This window comes from Symphalangus syndactylus, chromosome 1, assembly GCF_028878055.3.
Source record: "Symphalangus syndactylus isolate Jambi chromosome 1, NHGRI_mSymSyn1-v2.1_pri, whole genome shotgun sequence".
NCBI lineage: Eukaryota > Metazoa > Chordata > Mammalia > Primates > Hylobatidae > Symphalangus > Symphalangus syndactylus.
Genome location: NC_072423.2, coordinates 132,748,530 through 132,769,384, shown reverse-complemented (window position 1 = coordinate 132,769,384; position 20,855 = coordinate 132,748,530). Strand labels below are relative to the sequence as shown.

Sequence of the window (20,855 nt, the reverse complement as noted above, 5' to 3'; positions counted from 1 at the left end):
TCTATAGCACTTTTAAATCGGCTTCCGCCCTTTATTCTGCCCAAATCCAAGAACAGACTCCAGTGAAGTGGCTTCTTCATGAATCCTCTCTACATTTTATGAGATGTGATCATCATGAAACTTTTCCTTTTGGTTTCAGCACCTTTGATTGGCATCTTTGTCTGGATTAGTAAGACTATTTCTCTCAGTTTGAAACAGAGTGGCTACTGGCTCTCTAGTTTAATTGACACCCAACTTTGCGTTGATTGAGTTCCACGTAATTTACGTTGGAATCTTTCTCTGGTGCAAAGTGCTCTACTTTGTAACTGCAGAGTTAGACTCCTACTGTTTTGGTAAGAGGGAGCAAATTTTTTTTTCCTATTATTGAAAATGTTAACTTTGACTTGTGTAAACAGTAAATATGTTTATTGTGTGTGCAGATATTTACATATTTTAAATATTTAAGCACATTTCTATACTAAATTTGAAAATTCACATGGTTATTGGTATACTTTAAGAAGGTTTGTGTGTTTTAGTATATGCTCTTTTATTCGCTTCGGAGGATGCTATAAACTTTACTCCTTTTAATATATATTGGTTTTTATTTTTACCATTATATTGAGCTTTTCTGTTTTTTTCCTGATGATTTTGGAAAAACCTCCAGTATTAATGGTCAGAATCTTTAGTTTTTATCATTGATTTATAGTAATTTTATTTTTAAAGTTCAGTTTTTATGTGTTATTTTACACTCTGAAAACCATGATTGGATTTTGATATATATTAAAATATTAAATTGGCTATAATATAGCTCTGTGCTGTCTAGTATATTAGCCAGTAGTCACATTGGCTATTTAATTTTAAATTAATTAAAATTATATAAAATTTAAAATTGAGTCTTGTAGTGGTACTAGCCACATTTCAAATGCTCAGTAGCTGCATGTGGCTTGTGGTTACTACATTCAACAATGCAGACATCAATCATTTCCATCATTACAAAAAAATTTATTGAACAGCTCTGGTATTGATATATGAATCTTCTTCAATGTGTTTTTAAAAATACGTTAATACTGGTAGTTTCCTGTGTAAAATGAAACATGAAAATGTTATATGTCTTTATTTTATTAAAAGAATATTTTGGAAATAACTAAATTAAAAATGATCACATATGAAGTGGGTTTACCTTTATCATAAAGAGTAGCATATATTTCTGATTGTCAGCCAAGTGATATCAAATAATTTAATAAAATTATATATTTTGACATATGTAAATACATCTACTTTATCTCCATCTTGTGGTAGAAGTATCTGGAAATCCTGTTAAGAATATCATTAAAGCTTATGCATTTTTACATTGACTTATCCTTGCTCTTTCTCATTACCGTAAATCTAACATTAAGTGTTAAATGTTTCTTTAGGAAGTTTTGGGTCTTACTAAAGGAGCCAATTAAAAATAATTTTAGGTTTTATAGTTACTATTGAAGGTAAATGTACAACTGCAACTGCCACATTTTGACTGTGTGTTGGAATATTAAAACAAGGAATATAACCATTTAAATCATAGTTTAGAGGAAAATCAAAAAAGAAAACTTTAGCTGCTTACTTGCAAATGTAGCTTTGTGTTGTTAAAGAGGATTATGATGAATAAATTTATGTGATAAATTTATAAAGTTTGATAAATTGTTGCATACTAATATTTTTTATAATTTTTATTTTTATACTTTCTTTTTTTTAAGTATACTCACAGTCCTTTGTGGATAATTATGATTGTAAGGTTATTTTTGGAAGTAAATGAGAAAGTGATTATTAAAACACTTTGTAAACCGTAGCATTTTATACAAATACATAATCTTATCTTTTAAAAATATATAATATGAAATACTTGGTTGGGAAGACCATCTCAGAGGTTTAAGAACATATTTCCAATCAGGTTTAATTGTATCATTCTTTTATTTTCTTTTTATTTTTTTGATGAGTTTCTTTAAATATATTTTAAAAATTTTATGTTCTTTGAGGTTTTTTTAAAGTTTTTGAATTAAGACTAATACAGTCTGCAAAGCAGTATTAATTTAGAGTTATGTTTCAATATAGAAAAGTCTCTGAGTGCTCTAAAAATTCTGAAAGAATATTTTAGTTAAATTCTAAGATTTCAGGAAGAATTTTGTGTAGCAAATAAACTTTAGCTAGGTAACATTTAGATAGTTTCTTTTTAAAATTTGTTTGTTTATCTTACTAAGTATTCGGGAAGGAATAGTCTGTGAAATGGAAACACCTAAATTATTTATTTAGAAGATATTCCAAGTAGTTAGTAAGATACAAAAGCCGAGTATAACATCAGATATTTGTGGGACAATGAGAAGATTAGTTTAATTATGTAAAACAATTTAGTTGCCATTTAGGGTCGTATTTTGGTGCTCCTTGAAAGCCAGGCAGAGAATTTTAGAATTCATATAATAGAAAACAGGGATTTTTATGCTGCAAAGATCTTTATTTAGGGAGAAAGTCTGTGATCTCAGAAACTTAACGTTAGATGAAGCTTGTGATGTTAACTACTACCAGTGCAGGAATCTTTCTAACAATATGTGAGACTTCATTTTCAATACCTCTGCTCTACTTCAGGCTTTCAGTATTTACTTCCTTCCTACGTTTTATTGTTGTGGGGGAAAACAACATCATGCTTTCAATAAAAAGGATATTCAATTTATATAAGTAATATAGAAAATATGAAATGCCTTCCAAAAATTATTCCAAATTCTACCATTCGCAAAGACAGACATCTCTCTGGGAACAAAAGGATAATACAAAGGGATTATATTATATACACTTTTTTTTTTAGTGGAATTTAGAAAACGAAAGACTTGCTAAAGTTTATGTGAATGTTTCTTGATAAAAGGTTACTTGCCTCCATCATAAGAAAACATATTATGAAACCCACTGACAACTTTGAGTAATTATGTTTTAACTCCATATTCTAATTTTGAACAGTATTGAGTGATTCCCTTGTACGAAGGTACAGTTACACTTCCCCCACCTTTTCTCTTTCAGGTCCCAGTTTCTATAAGTTGTAATTTTACATTGTCATAATTTATAATACTTATATTCTTTTCTGTAACCATAAATACAGTGCTCATCACATTTTGTCTTTAAAAATTTTTTTTGATCTGTTGCTTGATTTTATTGCCAATAGTTAATTTAAGAAGAGTCTTTGGGTTCTAGAATCCTTGATATCTTTCATGGTTGGGAATGACTGCTTGTTGCCTTATACATTTGTGACATGTAGAGTAGATATAATATTGTCAGGTCGTATTTTCTGTACCTCAGAACTTTGTAGATATACATTGCATCAGTATTTTATGACATTAAGTGTTGCTCTGGGAAGTCTGAGAGCAGCCTGGTTTTCATCCCCACCCCACCTTGCAATCATCCTACCATAGGTGACATGATTTTTCTGGTTGGATCCTAGAAGAATTCTTTCTGCATCCTTGTTTGGAAGCTTAACTGGGATATATCTTGTATCAGTTCTTTCGGGAACATACTGTGCCCTTTTGGTTTGTACATTTTTTTTTCATCAGAAGACTTTTCTTAAATTATAATTGAAATGTTTCTTGTTTCCTTTTTCCGGGGGAATTTTTTTCCTCAGAGATAACCAATCATCCTTGGAACTTTAAAACAAGGATTAACATTTGATGTCGTTTACTGCATAACTAATTATTCCAAAATGTAGTGGCTTAAAAGAGCACACATTAATCTCATAGTTTTATAAGTCGGGTATCTAGGTATGACAACTGGGTCCTCTGCTTCAGTTTCTCACAAGGCTGCAATTAATGTGTTGGCTAAGGAGGGTCTGTGGTTTCATCTGAAACCTTGACTGGGGAAGGATCTGCTTTGAAGCTCACTCATGATTGTTGGCAGCATTCAGTCTCCTGTAGGATGCTGGGTTGATAGCCTCACTTCCTTCCCACATGAGCCCTTTCCACATGGCAGTTTACTTCATCAAAACATGCAAGCCAAGAAGATGAGAGAGAACATCTGGTAAGACATGCCACAGTCTTTTGTAACTCAGTCATAGAAGTGACATCCTGTCTGCATTACCATATTCTTGGTTAGAAGCAGATAACTAGGTTTAGCCTACTTAATGGGAGGGGTGACATGGACATGAAGGACATGAACAGTAGAAAGCTGGGATCATCGGAGGCCATCTTGGAAGCTGTCTTCCACAATAGTTGCCTACCATGCCTTGGTTTTCTCTGTGTTTGCATTAACCTTTTTTTTGCCCTCTATATTTACTGTGATTATCTTGAGTTATTTAAATAAAATTTTTCATTTGAATTTTAGCTGTGTCTATGCTATTGCTTTTATGTTTCTAATACATTTATTAGCACTGTTACGGATTTGTTTTGGTCTTCAATTTATCTCTTCTGTCGTCTCACTCTGTTTTATCAACGATTCCTTGAAGTCTAGTTTTCTTGAATTTATGTTTTTATGAAGTTCTAATAGAGTATGACATTTGAGATGAATCTTCTTTTCCTTAGGCATGTTTGCAGAGTTGCCTTGCCTTTCTCTGAAAAATTGTGGGTGAATGCTCTTTAACACTTCTGCCACCTTTTTCTGATGTTTGTTTTCTCCTGTGGGCTATATTGTGAAGGCTGGGGTGTTCTTTTATGTACTTTCCTGAAGTCTGAAGGAGGGGGAGAGGGAGCACATGGCCAATGCAGTGTTTTTGTTAAGTAGCCTTCAGGAATGTTTCCTCTTTTCTGTGGGGTTACCTTTGGGTTATCTTCTCTATTAAGTGTGGATCCCTGAAAAATGGCATACTCTGGTGGTTTTTCCAGCCCCTGCTAAAATCCTTTGAAGGTGGGTAGAGGTTTTTTTATACTGTTTTTCTTTTATTTTGTTTTGTTTTTGTTTTATTTTTCTGTGGGCTATTTATGTCCTCAGTCTACTTCTCCCAAAAATGAGGAGTGTTTTTAGTGGGAATTTGGAAGATATTTTAACTCATTTTCTTTCCCCAGTGCATTCTAGGAGCTAGGATCCATGGCATGCTGAGCCTTGCCAAAATCTTTGCTTTTTTCCTACTTTTCGAAATTTATAGTATGATCTATCCCCCTTTTATGGCATAGGGGCAGCTAGCCTATTTTTGTCTTTTTAAAACTCTGTTTATCTTATAGAATATTGAAGAAGAGTTTAAGAGCTTACAATATCTTGCAGTTTTACCCAAAACTGTCTTCAATATCTTTTCAATTATTTTATTAGCATGAAGACTAGTTTTTTCTATCTAGAAAATTTCTTTTTCTCCTTCTTCCCTGATTTTACCCTTATCCTAAACGTTGGTGCTAGGTAAAACTTTTTGAATTGATCAGTTTAGTTCATGTCATTCCCCACTGCTTATGATCAAGCCTAAGTGCTTATATTTAAGGTCACCTAGGTTTTTACTTCAGCTTACTTTAGTGATAACAGTCTCATTCCCTTTCCTGAGTTTTCTTTTCTGGCCAAATTTAAATATTTTCTATTTTCCCATAGATGCCCTAGGTAGATTTCTAAGATATGGTTAGTATATAATACGATGTTTGTATACATTATGGTTTTTAAAAAGACCTCTTAATGTCTTTATTGCCTTTCTACAGGAACGTACTTATTTGTCAAGATTCGTCTAAAAATGTGGTCTCCAGAAATGAACATAGATGTGCTGTGAGCTCCTTGTAGTTGTGATTGCGGCACTGATAATTAAGATTGGTTTAGTTGTTTTGTCATACTTCATCAAATTGTTGATTCACATTGAATTTATCAAATGTCATTCTATTATAAAATTTGAAAGTATTTTTAATTTAAATGTAGGAATTCGCATGTATCCAGGTAAATTTTACCTTTAAACGTTTTTTGCCCTGGTTGTCCATACTATTGAGAGTATTTTGAATCTCCATTCAGTTCTCTCTTATATCTATATGTGCTAATCCTACCTTTAGTGATTTCCTATACGTCTCTAAATAATAATTTTGTGGGAAGGTAAGTGCAGTGGTTCTGTTACTTTGCATCCTTTTAATTTCATATAGTTCTGTTTTCTTCCCCGTGTCTGTCTGGGTGACATGAGAGATTAAAGACTGTGGTTGTTCTGTGTATGGGCTCAAGGTGGATGGAGGAGTTGATATTAGAGAAAAGAGAAGCTTTCCATTTGATTAAGCTACAAATAGAGGGACTTTTTTTTTTTTTCGGGTGGCTGGGGAGGTGACAGTGAGAATGGGAAGCATCAAAGGGAGCTTTGGCAGAACTTGGTAATTGAAGAGAAAACCACTGAAGAGAAGAACGATGATGCCAGGAGTTTGATTTCAAATGATTTGTAAGAAACAGTGAACCAGGTCACATTAAGTTTGAGGTAGATGGTTGTAAGATACCAAGAAGATACTCATCTTTAACGAAAATTTGCTTTTGAGTCTTATGTTCTAGATTTTAAAACAAAACACACAATCTTTTAAAAATATTCTTTCTTTTTTTGAGATGGAGTCTTGCTCTGTCACCTATCCTGGGGTGCAGTAGTGTGCTCTCGGCTCACTGCAGCTTCTGCCTCCTGGGTTCAAGCGATTTTTCTGCCTCAGCCTCCTAAGTAGCTGGTATTACAGATACCCACCAACATGCCTGGCGAATTTTCGTATTTTTAGTAGAGACCGAGTTTCACCATGTTGGCCAGGCTGGTCTCAAACTCCTGAGCTCAAGCGATCTGACTGCCACAGCCTCCCAAAATGTTGGGATTACAGGCGTGAGCCACTGTGCCTGTAAGTATTCTTTTTTTTAACTTGAAAACCTTTTTAGTTCTGTAAAATCTTTGTTAACTTTCTTCCTAATACCTTTTATATTTTACATGTAAGATTAAATTTGAACTATATGGATTTCAAATAAAAGAAGAGAATAATTGATATTTTTGAAGAACTCATTTTAATTGGTTAGAATAAATATGAAGGCAGTGATTTTTATAAAATGGCCTTTAAAATATTAATGTCTGGTTATGTAGAAAGTGCTGTAACAGGATCATCTGTTCTACTATAACTTCATGTATGCCTATTAATGATACACAACTGGAGCAATTATGTAAGTGAGCTCTGTCAAAAAAATTATATAAATGAATTGCAGTCAGGAGAACCTTACTCAGTGGTTATGTATACAAAATTTACCCCCCCTTGATGTGGAAAAACTTTTTATAATTGCTCTATTTTCTTACAGAATAGGCTTCTAAAGTTGCGAATTGTATTATCGTTAAGTAGCAAAATTTGGGGGTAGTATTTCCTTTTTGTCATGTGAAATAAATTTTTCTCCTTTACAATACAAGACGGATAAATTTTTGTGAAACATTGCAGATGTTAGATGGATTTGGGAGAATTTTCCAAACTAAGTGGAGGAACTTATATAGCTACATAAATAGTAGTGAGTACCAGAAGTTTATTAATTTGCTTGTATTACATAAATAAAATTAAATGCTTTAGTTGTGAGTTAAAAAGCTAATGGAAACTCATGTAGGCGAGTTAAAGTCAACATAAAGTAATAATACCAGAAATCCTAAATTTGCTGGATTTCACTCATTTTTATGAATTAAAAAAATCTTTTTAACTTGTGGTTCTTTAATTATTTTTCCCATTTTCGCTTTAGGAAATATGTTTGTGTTCATTGAGTTGGGTAAAATAGAAGACTTAGGTTCTTAGTGCATTTTGATGTGACTCCTTCTAGATTTGTCATTCTAAAACATCAGACAGGATTCATGTTGCCTATTACTCAGAGAACTAGTTATATTAGAACTCAGGCTTTGGGTATTACTGAACCCTTCTTTCTTTGTTACCCATAGAGAAGTTACAGAGATGCTTAGTTTACGGCGCTGATCATTATTGTTATTTTTTTTTAAACAAAACAAAACAATCTGTAGACTGGAAGAAGCAAAGAATGCAATGTTCATGCTGTGCTACCCCAGAAATACCTTTAGTGAATAATGTTTCTCTAACAGATTCATTTTAACGTGAGCTCATTTTTACTCTTAAGTGTGTAAGCCATTTTTAATGTATGTCTTTTGTCTCCTTAGCCTTTACTTTCATTTTAGTGACATTGTGAAATTAAGCCCTGTCTGATTCCCACAAGAGTAACTTAGGTACTTTTACATTGGCATTAGTAGCTATGCCTTCTCTTTAGACTAGGCTACCTTACCTATATTGTGTTTAGATATTCATATGAAAATTTATTCTTATCTACAGTTATTTTTTTCTTCATGCCCATTTTCCTTGAAAATATTTTAAAAATATGTCTTGTATAGAATTAGAAACTTCAGTATCTTTATCACATCACTGGCTATAAAAACTGTGTTACTGATTTATTTACTTCCTTTAAGTTTTTCTCTGAAAATCTCCTTAGAGGGGCCTACCTGGATGACCCTACTGAAAATGTAACCTACTAGGTCCTTCCTCCTATAACCTCCTACAGCCGTTAACTTCTCTCTCTTTTTCTGTAACTCTTACCACATTGTAACATACTGCACAATACTCCTTTTAGAATAAGGGATCCTGGTTTGTTTTACTCATACATCCCTAGAACCTAAAACAGGCTTGGTATGTAGAAATGTTCAGTAAATATTTAACAAAAGAATGAATTAAGAATATACAGTTTCCCTCGGTATCCACAGGGGTTTAGTTACAGGATGCCCATCCTTCTCCAGGAAGCCAAAACCTAAATCCCATGAATACTGTATTTTTTATCTGTGTTTGGCTGCGGATATGGAACCCACAGATAAGGAATGGTATTTATTGAGGGCGGGGGAACCCACGTATAAGTGGACCTGTGCAACTGAAACCCGTGTTGTTCAAGGGTCAACTGTATTATTTGAGTTATTTTTCTCCTATTATATAGAATAAGAATTTTCATGCCCTAAACCAGTTACTTTCAATTTCTTTTCACCTGGTCCATAGTAAGAAATACAGTTTAAAATACAACCCTGAGTACACATACATATGAACAGATTGTTAGAAATCTGAATTACTCTCTGCCCCCAGCTGTTGTAAGAGTAAACAGGCCGGGAATTATGCATATATTCAGTAAACTAGAATGTGACAGATACTTCCTATGAAAAAATGTAATGCAGAGACTTCTTAAATGGTTTGTTGATCACCATTGTAACCATGTAATATTTTATACTAAAACCAGATGACTTAGGAAATAACTTCCTGTTTGACATTAAAAAAAATGATGATTCTTTAGTTTTAAAGTTTGTACATTTTTGAGGAAGCTCTTTTTAGCTTGATGTCAGCAGAGCAGCTGCTGCTTGAATTTACTTTGTAAAACACTGAATTATTCATTTCCATAAATAAAACTTCCTTAGTAATTATTTAGCATTAATTTATTTCTCTTTATTTCAATCAACCCTGTTGACATTCTGTTTCAAAATTAAAAATATTCTTTGTGGAATTTAACAAATAAGAGTGTGACAGCCACTTTCTTTACTTTTGTTTTCATAACAGGATTTCCAGATCCTGAGATGAGCTGTCTTATTGTTTATTTTTATTATTTTAATAAAAGTTACTAATAAAATGTAGAGCACAAGTAAATTCTTACTTAAAAATGTCTTCTAAGTAGCTTCTAAGACTGCTATGATTTTGACTTAACATCTATTATATTGAATTCTAACAATGCAAACTTATTAGAAATATTTTAAATAATTATTTCATTGTATTCACCAATTGTTTAATAGAGTAATAGGGAAAAAAAGTAAGGTTTGTTGTTTTACATTTCTTGGCACTCTTCCATCTATTTTTGCAAATGTGGCAATACCTCCTTGAATTTTGTGCTGCCTTTCTAGTAGCCTGTGGTGAGCCCTTCCACCTTCAAACTCTTATTAGTTATTTATGTGGCCTCCTTGGGCTATCAGTCTTTACTGCTGTGTGATATTTCTTGCCGTCTTTCCAGAATTGCTGTTTTATTTATTTATTTGTTTCTTTGTTTAATTTTAAATGTATCACTGCCTTGCTGCTCCATTAGAGACTTCTTGAGGGCAACAGACAAATTATTTGATAGCTGAATACATATTTGGTAAGTTAAGAGAGGAGGGGAGAAAACCCCTTTATAAAGTAGCATCCATTCAAATGAAACATTCTTACCTAAAGTGCTTCTTGGAGCATATATTTAGAGAGGTTTAGTAACTGATCCATAAGACAATCAGTGTGGGCTTAAAGAAAATGTAAACTTTTAGCTAAGGGCCCATCTGAATCCCTGTTGAAATGCATTATAGCCACCGTTACTGTGGCAGCCTCATAGGACCATGGAAGAGAATGAGGCCTATGGAATTAGAGGTGGGAAAAGTCTCCATTTAATTCCTCTGTCCTAGGTTCTACAATGCTATTTAGAATATAATTATGGAGACCTCTGCTTTAATAATTGTTGAGTGGGTGATAGCAGTTTTTGTAGGAATAACCACAAGTGTATAATTATTTTAGAGCTGAAATGTTCAAGAAAGCTTTTCCAGGAGATGACACAGACCATCAGCCTTCAGCTGGGAGCCATTACACAGACATGTTTTGTTTTTCCTCTTCAGTGTTTTAGAAAACAAAGTTAGCTATTTAAAATTGTGAGATTTTACATAAAACAAAAATTCCATCTTAGAAAAAAGGTAAATCCTCAGATCTGATGATTCTGTATTTCCAGTCCTACAAAACGAACAATGATCTGGAATAAAGTAACAGCTGTACCTTTAAACATGGACATGTGTTGTAGTGGTTCATTACAGTTTTTGTGCTTGCACTGTTCATGTATTTGTACACACTTGTGGTTATTCCTACAAAAACTGCTATCACCCACTCAACAATTATTAAAGCAGAGGTCTCCATAATTATATTCTAAATAGCATTGTAGAACCTAGGACAGAGGGATTAAATGGAGACTTTTCCCATCTCTAATTCCATAGATGTATTTATATATACATAATATATAAAGATAGATATATTTATATGCAAAAACATATTTCTCTGAAACTGTGCTTCAGTCATAAGTAAGAAAACCAAACTGAGATGTTGGTCTGGTTCAAGAAAAACAGGATGGAACCTTTTGTGAAGGTAAAGAATATTCTTTTGTGTTTAACATGCAAGTGGCTCAGCTTCCAAGTTGCATAGGTTACCCCAGCCTGAGTCTGCAAGTCTTGGAGAGTATCAGATCTGTCAAGTTTTGATTTTTATGCCCTTAATTATAATCTATAGGTAACTCGTATGGCTCATTGGATATGAATTTTGGAAATCTATGCTTCCAGATTACTTTGCTTGATTCTTGCTTTCTCATACTTTTTCTGTGAAGGGATAGATACCTAAGACACTAGGAAAAGCACATCTGAGGTAAGTAACACCCATGAATATTTAGTACATTGTTAATAACCTAGTTTGTGAGGTTTAGAAATAGTAAATTATATTTTATATATAATATTCTATATAAAATATATTTTTATATATAAAGTATACATATTACATATAAGATAAAAATGTATAGTATGCAATGTTAGTACATACTAAGTATTCTCTAAATTATTTTTATTTCTAATAAAGTGTACATTTATCTGTGGTTCTGCTCTCTTAAATATATTTTTTAAAATTTGAACATTTTCTTCTGAATTTTTGAGTTTGCTAACAAGCCAAAAATCATCTCTATTCAATTAATCCGACAAATAATTTACTCTTCTTCTCTATCTTAAATTTGAAGAGAATTAAGAAATAAAAGAGGAGGAACATCTATTTCATGTTCTGTTTAGTAGAAACAGTTGCAAATATGTAAGAATTTTATTCTTGGATTCACTAATTTCCCTGCTTAACAAAGATGGGTGAGTATGTTCTGTTTTTTTTTCTGGGAAACTCTGTAGAAATAATTTGGTTGTTTTTAAGCACCTGCGTGCTTTTTGGAGGCAGTAGTGGTGGAAAGAGTATGATGTAAAAAGAGCTTTTACTTTACCTACCTTACAAATATCTATGCCTGAAACAAGCCTCTTCTCTGAGCATAATCAGTCTCTAATAAAACTGTATTCCCAACTACTTGAGCTGATAAATAGTGAGGTTGTTTTAAAAAAGTCAAGTTTATTTTATGTCAATTTTCTGTTTGCCCTGTGTAAGATATATTTAATTACTTTACTCCATCTCTGTGTTCAAATTAATCAGATTCTGCCACATATTTGTGCTCAAATTAGAATAATTCTTTAATCAACTGTGTTATCCATGCTATGGTAGACTAGAATAGAAAATCTACTCGTGGCATATTGAAGATGCATGCATTTTATTTTCTATTGTAATTTAAAAGTAAAATCAGAAATATTGATTTCTACTTGACTGGAGAGATGATTTAGTTTGAATATCAGCCTGATCTTAATCAGGTGAGAATTAATTGAGTTGGAGGTATTAGATATTCAGTGATGTTAACTGAACCATGATCCATCTAGAGAGAAGCTTTCTTTTGTACTGTGTTAGAATTATCAAATAGCTCATGCACTACAATGTAAAATAATCTTTTCATGTTCATCCTTCTACCTTCTTGTCTCATTAAATGCACCACTAAATTCATTCTATACACAGACTAGTCTTTAAAGTAGCAAGCTAATAAATCACAATTTAATAGAAAATTAAAAGCATAATAATTTTGTCATAAGATGCTGCTGTTGTCACAATTTTATGATATATTTTCTAGTTACTAATTTTAAAACCAAGTGATTAAACCTCTGCTTTTGAAGTATACCTGGGACATTAAAAAAAAAACTCTTAGTTTACTTTTTTTTATGTTCAACATTGCAAGAAGAAAGTGAGCAATTCAGAAGTATTTTAATGTTTGTCTTCAGAAATAAAAATAGAGTCTATAACATTATATTGGTCTGAAATGTGGCATGGGCTTTTCATTTATTTTAAGAGTGTGATAGCAATATCATAAGTGTTGTGAAAACATAAATGGTGAGATAACACCTCCATAGGACTTGCTCTTAAGTAGTAAAATTGTAAACTCTTTAAATAAACTGCAGCTAGAACTGAAATTTCAGATCGATTTGCCTTGTTGACTATGGATACTACACTTATTAAATGTCTAATTAAATTTAGTATAACATGTCTGTTATTTCCTCCTTTTTTTCCCTTAAAACTGAAAATTTGGACTTATTTATTAGCAAAATATCACGTTATCATTGTTAGATGTCTTCGATTTTGGCAGTTGGTGTGACAGTGTTAAAAGAAAGCCAATAGTGTGACTTTTTGATAGTGTCATTTTACACTGGAATAGTGTTTTTTGCTTGGTATTGCTATAATGGGAATATTAGAATCTATGTAGCTGTATATTTTGTGAAAAGGAATATCCAGATTTATATTCAAGAACAATTAGCATTTAATAAAATTAATCCATAATTGTAGAAACATTCCTAGAGTGCGATGAACAGGGAGTTCTCATGAGATACAGTAGGGTTCCCCACCTAGTTGTTACTAAACAGCAATTTAGGGCAGAAGGGCCTGCTTAGGAAAAAATGAGAGCGAGGGAGCTGGCTTTTTCACTCTGCTCTTCAAAGCCGAGGCTCCTCTTATATAGACCCCACTCTCCCCTCTCCAGCACCCACAATGATTTCTATCTCTCTCCTTCCTCCCTTCCTTCCTTCCTTCCTTCCTTCCTTCCTTCCTTCCTTCCTTCCTTCCCTCCCTCCCTCCCTTTTTCCATCCCTTTTCCTCCCTCCCTTCCTTCCTTCCTTTTTTTTTTTTCATAATATTCTGTAAGGTGTAGAGTACCAAACCACAATACAAATGTGTTTCTTCAATTCTTGTCCCTGCCAGTTTTCCTCCTGTGAAATAACCATAGTTATCAGTTTTCTTACATGTTCTTTCATAGCCATTATGTGCTTGCAGACATACCCCCCCACACACGCACACATACACACACTCCAAACACAGAAATGATAATGTTCTGTACCTTGCTGTTTTCACTTTTAAGTCTTAGGGATCATTCCCTATCAGTGTGCTGTGTTTTTTAACGGCTACATAGTATTTCGTGATACAGTATTAACACTTAAGCAGTTGGTGTTACTGTGATAGATTTGATGACATCACCAAAAGCCACATTCATATAAAAATATTTTTTGCTCCAGGTGAGAGAAGACAAGATGAGGAATGGCTAATAATATGTTATTCTTTTCATGATTCCTCACAGATGGGAATCTATTTATTTACTATTTTGGAGACAAGGCAGTGCTCTGTTACCTAGGGTGGAGTGCAGTGGCATGATCACAGCTCACTGCAGCCTTGACCTTCCTCTGGGCTCAAGCGATCCTCCCACCTCAGCCTCCCAAGTAAATAGGACTACATGCATGTGCCACCATACCCAGCTAATTTTAAAAATTATTTGTAGAGGCGGGGGGTCTCACTATGTTCCTGAGGCTGGTCTTGAACTCCTGGATTCAAGTGATCCTCCTGCCTCAGCTTCCCAAAGTGTTGGGATTATAGGCGTGAACTACTGCACTCGGCTTACTGATTTATTTTTGTTAAGAAAGATATATGTGTAGTCTATATCTGAATTGCATGAAAAATTCTACTGCGATCGAATTTGGAGAATTTACTGTCGTTACGGATGCTGTTTTTACATAGGAGATGCTAATGTTTTTTAAGTCAGTTGTTAAGTAAATTTGACAAATGAGCATACTATAAAGTGGGTGACAAGGATTTGTTAATAGTCTGGAAATCACATAGTTTGTAGAGGCAGCAATGTTTAAACTGGCGCTGAGCCAGGAGAAGAGAAAAAAATATGAATGTTATTTCCTATAGTGTATGATGAAGCGGCAGCATTAGACTAGCTTTTTTCAGCCTGTTGTACTCCCATCCCCCATCAACACACACCAACCCCCATCAACACACACCAACCCCCATCAACACACACACACTATGGAACTGGCTACCTTGCGAGTTAAGGAATTTTCTGTCACCACAAATATTTAAACAGTAAGATGGAGTAGGAAACACTTTCTGAAATAGATTAAGTGACCTCTAAAGGCCTTTACACTCTAACCTTTTTGATTCCAGAAGTCTAGAACAAGACAACTGGTCCTGTCCAGGGCCCTCGATAAGTAGTATTTAATGGTCACTGTTGGCTCATACTTATTGCCAGAATGGGCTGTAGACCACTTGCAAGTATGAAAAAGTCCAGCAGGTTAGTTTACTACTTGCGTTACTAAAAACACGGATCCTACTTTTGTTTCTCCATTGTGTAGGTGATGAGAGAAGGCAAAAAGCATCTACTAGTGGCAAGAAATCCTAGAAGGCTCCATGTTCAAAAGTTTGCCCATTTTGTTTTGTTTTTTTTTGTTTTTTGTCAGTTGCTTTTATCAATACCTATTAATGAATTGGTCTTTTAACATTGGAGACTATGTAGGACAGCAAAGAGGGAATATGTAAGAAAAATGTATTTGGGGAAACTTGGGGAATCTTTTCCGTGTGATCTTTTAAAAAAGATAGAGGGATTTGGGGCTTTCATTGTCCACACCAGGCTGTGTGAATATCTCCCTTTCAAATTCTGGTAGCACTTAATATCTGAAACATGAAATTTAGCACTTCATTATATTTTGTTTGAAGAAGCCCCTTTCTAATGTGTAAAATCCTTATTTTAAATATTTAAATATATTTTATAGGAATACTGGAAAACAGTATGGAATCAGAGAGTTGAGGTATCTGATGCTATTTGATTTTATGTGGTTGCTAAGTGGTCATTTAGCAAAAAACCAGCAACAGTGTCTACCTTATTCTTTCCTGTGGTAGTGATACAATGTGATAAACCATTGCCACTTGCTTCCCAGGTCTCATTTGTGACCTCATGTGAGATACCTGGCCTGGATTAAGTCTCTATTGCGTGGGCATGGAAATTTCTGCCAAGCATAGGAATTTTTCCTGTGTTCTGGAAAGGAATAAGTGAGATCCAGTAGTAATTACAGGTACATTTCTGAAGTTAAAAGACCTGGTTCTGAACCAATCTATGTATGCCACACTAATCTTGGAAATATGATGTAGCCTATTTAAAGTACAGTTTATTCATCTGGCAAATGAAGATCAAGTAGTGCTTACTTGATCGTGTTTTTGTACAATTCAAGTGAGCTAACACACATAAAGTACCTAGTATAGTAGTGCCTGGTACAGAGTAAACACTCAGTTTATCTTAGTTGCCATTTTCATGTTTTTATTGATATTACTACTGACATTATTAATTACCTTGCAAAAAATGATTAGGAAGTTGTCATGGGAAAATGGAAAAACAAGAAGAAGGCCACCTGAAATAAGACAGTTTCTATTCAACATTATTAATGTATTCTTGACTTTTGGTTTTCCATGTATGTTCCTAGTGTTTTAACTGCTTCTTGTAAGAATCACATTTTAATCTCAAACTTATATTCTAATCAAGTGAGATAATGAATCTCAGTATCCTCCTGAAACTTTTTAATTTTGCTATGAAACCCCAAAGTTTTGTTACTGTTTTTTTGAATTTTGTTTATGAATAAACGCTGAGTACAGCCTTTACTAAACTGAAGAGAGAGTCATGATAAAGTACAATGTTGGAAATTTTGATCTTTGTCAAAGACATTAGATAACAGTAATGGCAGAGGGTATTTAGCAACATATTTTAAAATATTAGAGTGAGTTAAATCAACTAAAATCTGATAGAAAATGAGAATTATTAACACTCCTTCAATTAATTCACTTATTTATTCAGCTATTTGTTTGATTAATATATATGAATATTTATAAATATTTGTATACAAATGCACAAGTATTTATTTATTGAATAAATATAAGCTAAGCAAGTAAGCTTTGCTGAATGATTGTTTTTTACCTTAGTCTTTATTTTCTTAAATATTTTATTTTGATTAGGTATTTTAATAGGCTTAAAAAGGATCAGTGGGTAAGAAAATATGTTCCAAGGAAAGATATGGAAGATAACTAAGCCTAGAATGATCATAAGTTATAAATCATAAAACAGTAGCCAAATCATCATCAGCCACCTGTTTGCATCTCACTTGAAGTATAAGGAACTAAAAATGTCTTTAGCTGTGTTGTCCAACATGGTAACCATTAGACATACATGGCTATTTTAATTAAAATGAAAAATTTAGTTATGCAGTTGCATTAGCCACATTCAGCTTGGGCAACATAGTGAGACCCTGTCTCTTAAAAAAATACATCTTATTTAACCTAATATATCCAAAATAATATCTTTTTAACATGCAGCCAATATAAAAATTTTTAATATTTTATATTCCTTTTGTCACTGGATTTTTTTTTTCATTTTCTACCTATGTTAGGTAGAATAATAGTCCCCAAAGATGTCCCAGTCATAATCCCTGAAACCTGTGAATATGAATATAAGGAACTAACTGTCCTAGAGAATTGAAAATAAAAGCTATGTTTAATGCATCACACATAAGAAGTAAGGATTTTTATCTGTTCTAATCCCCTCACTGGAATTATGTGAATCTAAGGTATTTCTGGACAGTATGGCTTAAAATTTTAACATAAAAACTGTTGGGTGATTTTCACTCATCTTAGTAGACGTCTCAACAGCATTTGGCAATAATGATTATTCCTTCCTTGACCCAAACTTTCCCAGAAAAGATAGTCATCTGATGGATACATTTTGTTAGTTTTTATACTTTAAAGTTGTATTCAAATAATTTATAGAAGAATGAAGACAATGACTTTAGAAAGTATAATAAGAATTTAAACATAGCAAGCCCCAATTTTTATTCCCTATTTTACTTGTTCTGAAGGTTATATAACTTGGAATGGTTTATGTCCTTTGATTGCCACTAACTGCTTGTCATGAACCTGGAACATAATCTATTTTAAAGATTCTGACTCCATATAGCTCTAATAGGTTCTAGTTTACCATTAATCTTTAAAATTTTTTTTTTTTTTACTTTAGATTTGAGGGGTACATGTGCAGGTTTGTTACATGAATATACTGTATAATGCAGTGGTTTGGGCGTCTATTGAACCATCACCCAAACAGTGATCATAGTAACCAATAGGTAGTTTTTCAGGCCTTGTCCTTCCTCCTTCCCTCCTTCCCTCCCATTTTGGACTCCCCAGTATCTATAATTTATATCTTTATGTCCCTGCATACCCATTGTTTAGCTCCTACTTGTAAGTGACAACATGGGGTATTTGTCTATTTCTCTATTAATTCACTTAGGATAATGGCCTCCAGCTAAATCTATGTTGCTGCAAAGGACGTGTTTTTGTGTTAATGGCTGTGTAGTATTCCATGGTGTATATGCACCACATTTTCTTTCTCCATTCCACTGTTGATGGACACTTAGGTTGATTCCATGACTTTGCTGTTGTGAGTAGTGCTGCAATAAACATAAAAGGGCAAGTGTCTTTTTGGTAGAATGATTTCTTTTCCTTTGGGTAGCTTTCCAGTAGTGGGATTATCCAGTTCTATTTTTAGTTCTTTTAGAAATCTCCAAACTGCTTTCCACAAGGATTGAACTAATTTACATTCTGTTTATAAGCATTCCCTTTCTCCGCATCCTCAACAACATCTCTTAGTCCTTTGTTGGATGCATAGTTTGCAAATATTTTCTCCTTTTCTCTAGGTTGTCTGTTTACCCTGTTGATGGTTTCTTTTGCAGGGCAGAAGCTCTTTAGTTTAATTAGGTCCCAATTGTCAATCTTCTTTTTGTTTCATTTGCTTTTGAGGTCTTAGTCATAAATTTTTTGCCTAGGCCAATGTCCAGAAGAGTTTTTCATAGGAAATTTTTTTTTTTTTTTTTTTTTTTTTTTTTTTTTTTTTTAGTTTGAGGTCTTACGTTTAAGTCGTTCATCCATCTTGAGTTAATTTTTGTATATGGTGAGAGGTGGAGGTTGAGTTTCATTCTTTTGCATATGGCTAGCCAGTTTTCCCAGCACCATTTATTGAATAAAGTATCCTGTCCCCAGTGTTTATTTTTGTTTACTTTGTTGAAGATGAGTTGGTTGTAGGTATGCCACTTTATTTCCAGGTTCTCTGTTCTGTTCCATTGTTCTGTGTGCCTATTTTTGTACCAGTCCCATGCTATTTTGGTTACGATAGCCTTGTAGTATGTTTTAAAGTTGGGTAATGTGATGCTTCCAGCTTTGTTCTTTTTGTTTAAGATTACTTTGGCTATTTGGGCTCTTTTTTGGTTGCATATAAATTTTAGGATAGTTTTTTCCAATTCTGTGAAAAATGACATTGGTAATTTGATAGGAAAAGCATTGAATCTACAGATTGCTTTGTGCATTATGGGCATTTTAATGACATTGACGCTCTCAATCCATGAGCATGGGTTGTTTTTTCATTTGTTTCGTCTGTGATTTCTTTCAGCAGTGTTTTGTAGTTCTCGTGGAGCTTTCACCTCCTTGGCCAGATGTCTACCTAGGTATTTGTGTGTGTGTGTGGCTATTGTAAATAGGATTGAGTTATTAATGTGGTTCTGAGCTTGAACATTACTGGTGTATAGAAATGATGATTTTTACATGTTGATTTTGTATCCTGAAACTTTACTGATATCATTTATCAACCCAGTAGTCTTTTAGAGGAATCTTTAGCATTTTCTAAATATATAATAATTGTTGGTGAACTACTTACATCTTTAAAATGAATTTTTTTTTTTTTTTTTTTTTTTTTTGAGACAGAGTCTTGCTCTTGTCACCCAGGCTGGAGTGCAGTGGCACGATCTCGGCTCACTGCAACCTTGACCTCCTGGGTTCAAGCAGTTCTCCTGCCTCAGCCTCCTGAGTAGCTGGAATTACAGGCACCCGTCACCACCACACACGGCTAATTTTTGTACCTTTAGTGGAGACAGGGTTTTGCTATGTGTTGGCCAGGCTGGTCTCCAAATCCTGACCTCAGGTGATCCGCCCACCTCGGCCTCCCAGAATGCTGGGATTATAGGCGTGAGCCACCGCGCCCAGCCAAAATGAAATGTTTTTAAAAACACCAATGACTCACAATTTTGTTGAAGTTAAGATGGCCATCCTTTTGGCTCCATAGTTTTAAAACATTTTCACTTTTAGATTTACAAATACTGTTTCCTTTTAATCACCTTTTAAATACATCTGTCTTCAGCATTTGGATCAAGTACATTTCAACACACAGATATCATAAAAGATGAAAGAATACCACATTGCCCTGTTTTTAGCACAATGGGATACAAGTTTTTGTTACATTATACTTCATGAAAAATCACTCCTGTTAAATGTCTAATGGGATGAGAATACTATATTTCCTTTTTGTCCTTAAAAATGTATTATTCAGGCCAAGTCAAGAGAATTGTTTGAGGCTAGGAGTTCCAGACCAGCCTGTGCAATATAGTGAGACCTTGTCTCTAGGAAAAATAAATAAAAAAAATTAGCTAGGTGTGGTGCTGCACACCTGTAGTCCTAGCTACTTGGGAGGCTGAGGTGGGAGGATCACTTGAACCCAGAGTTCAAGGCTACAGAGAGCTATGATCTTACCAGTGCCCAGCTTGGGTGACAAGAAAAAAAGTATTATTCACGCATCAGTTCCTGATTTGGAGAAAATCCATCTGGGATACTGTCATCTGAAGACTTATAGTCAATATGATCATGTGCTTATATGATCAATTTCATCATCTTCGTTAAAGTCTAGAGTGCTGCTACTGGTTTCTTTGCCTTCTTCTAATTCATCTAATAATTGCAAAACATCTTTTGGCCAGTTTTTCCCCCCACTGTGGTAGTATATTAGTTTTCTGTTGCTATTGTAACAAATTATACAAACTTAATAGCTTTATTAAGACAATACAAATTCATTGTATTATAGTTCCATAGTTCAGAAGTGTGACAGGTCTCACTGGGCTAAAATCAAGATGTTAGCAGAGCTGTGTTTGTTTCTGG

The 20,855-nt window shown here is 33.8% G+C and overlaps 1 protein-coding gene across 15 annotated transcripts in view; it reads left to right on the top strand.

Annotated features, from left to right (window-relative positions):
* Positions 1 to 20,855, top strand: part of CMC1 (C-X9-C motif containing 1) — a 112,165-nt gene that overhangs the window by 45,973 nt on the left and 45,337 nt on the right. Inside the window, exon 4 of one of the 15 annotated variants that reach the window (XR_010120276.1) lies at positions 11,284 to 11,321. The exons of 12 other annotated variants lie outside the window; for them this stretch is intronic. Coding sequence is in view for 2 of the 3 variants with exons in the window: in XM_055285014.2 (XP_055140989.1) it covers positions 7,295 to 7,389 (95 nt within the window). In the remaining variant the exon portion in view is untranslated. Of the gene's footprint in view, positions 1 to 7; positions 1,335 to 7,294; positions 7,390 to 11,283; positions 11,322 to 20,855 lie in introns of those variants that run through there. 2 more of the 15 variants (XM_055285014.2, XM_063637065.1) reach the window with 2 other exon arrangements.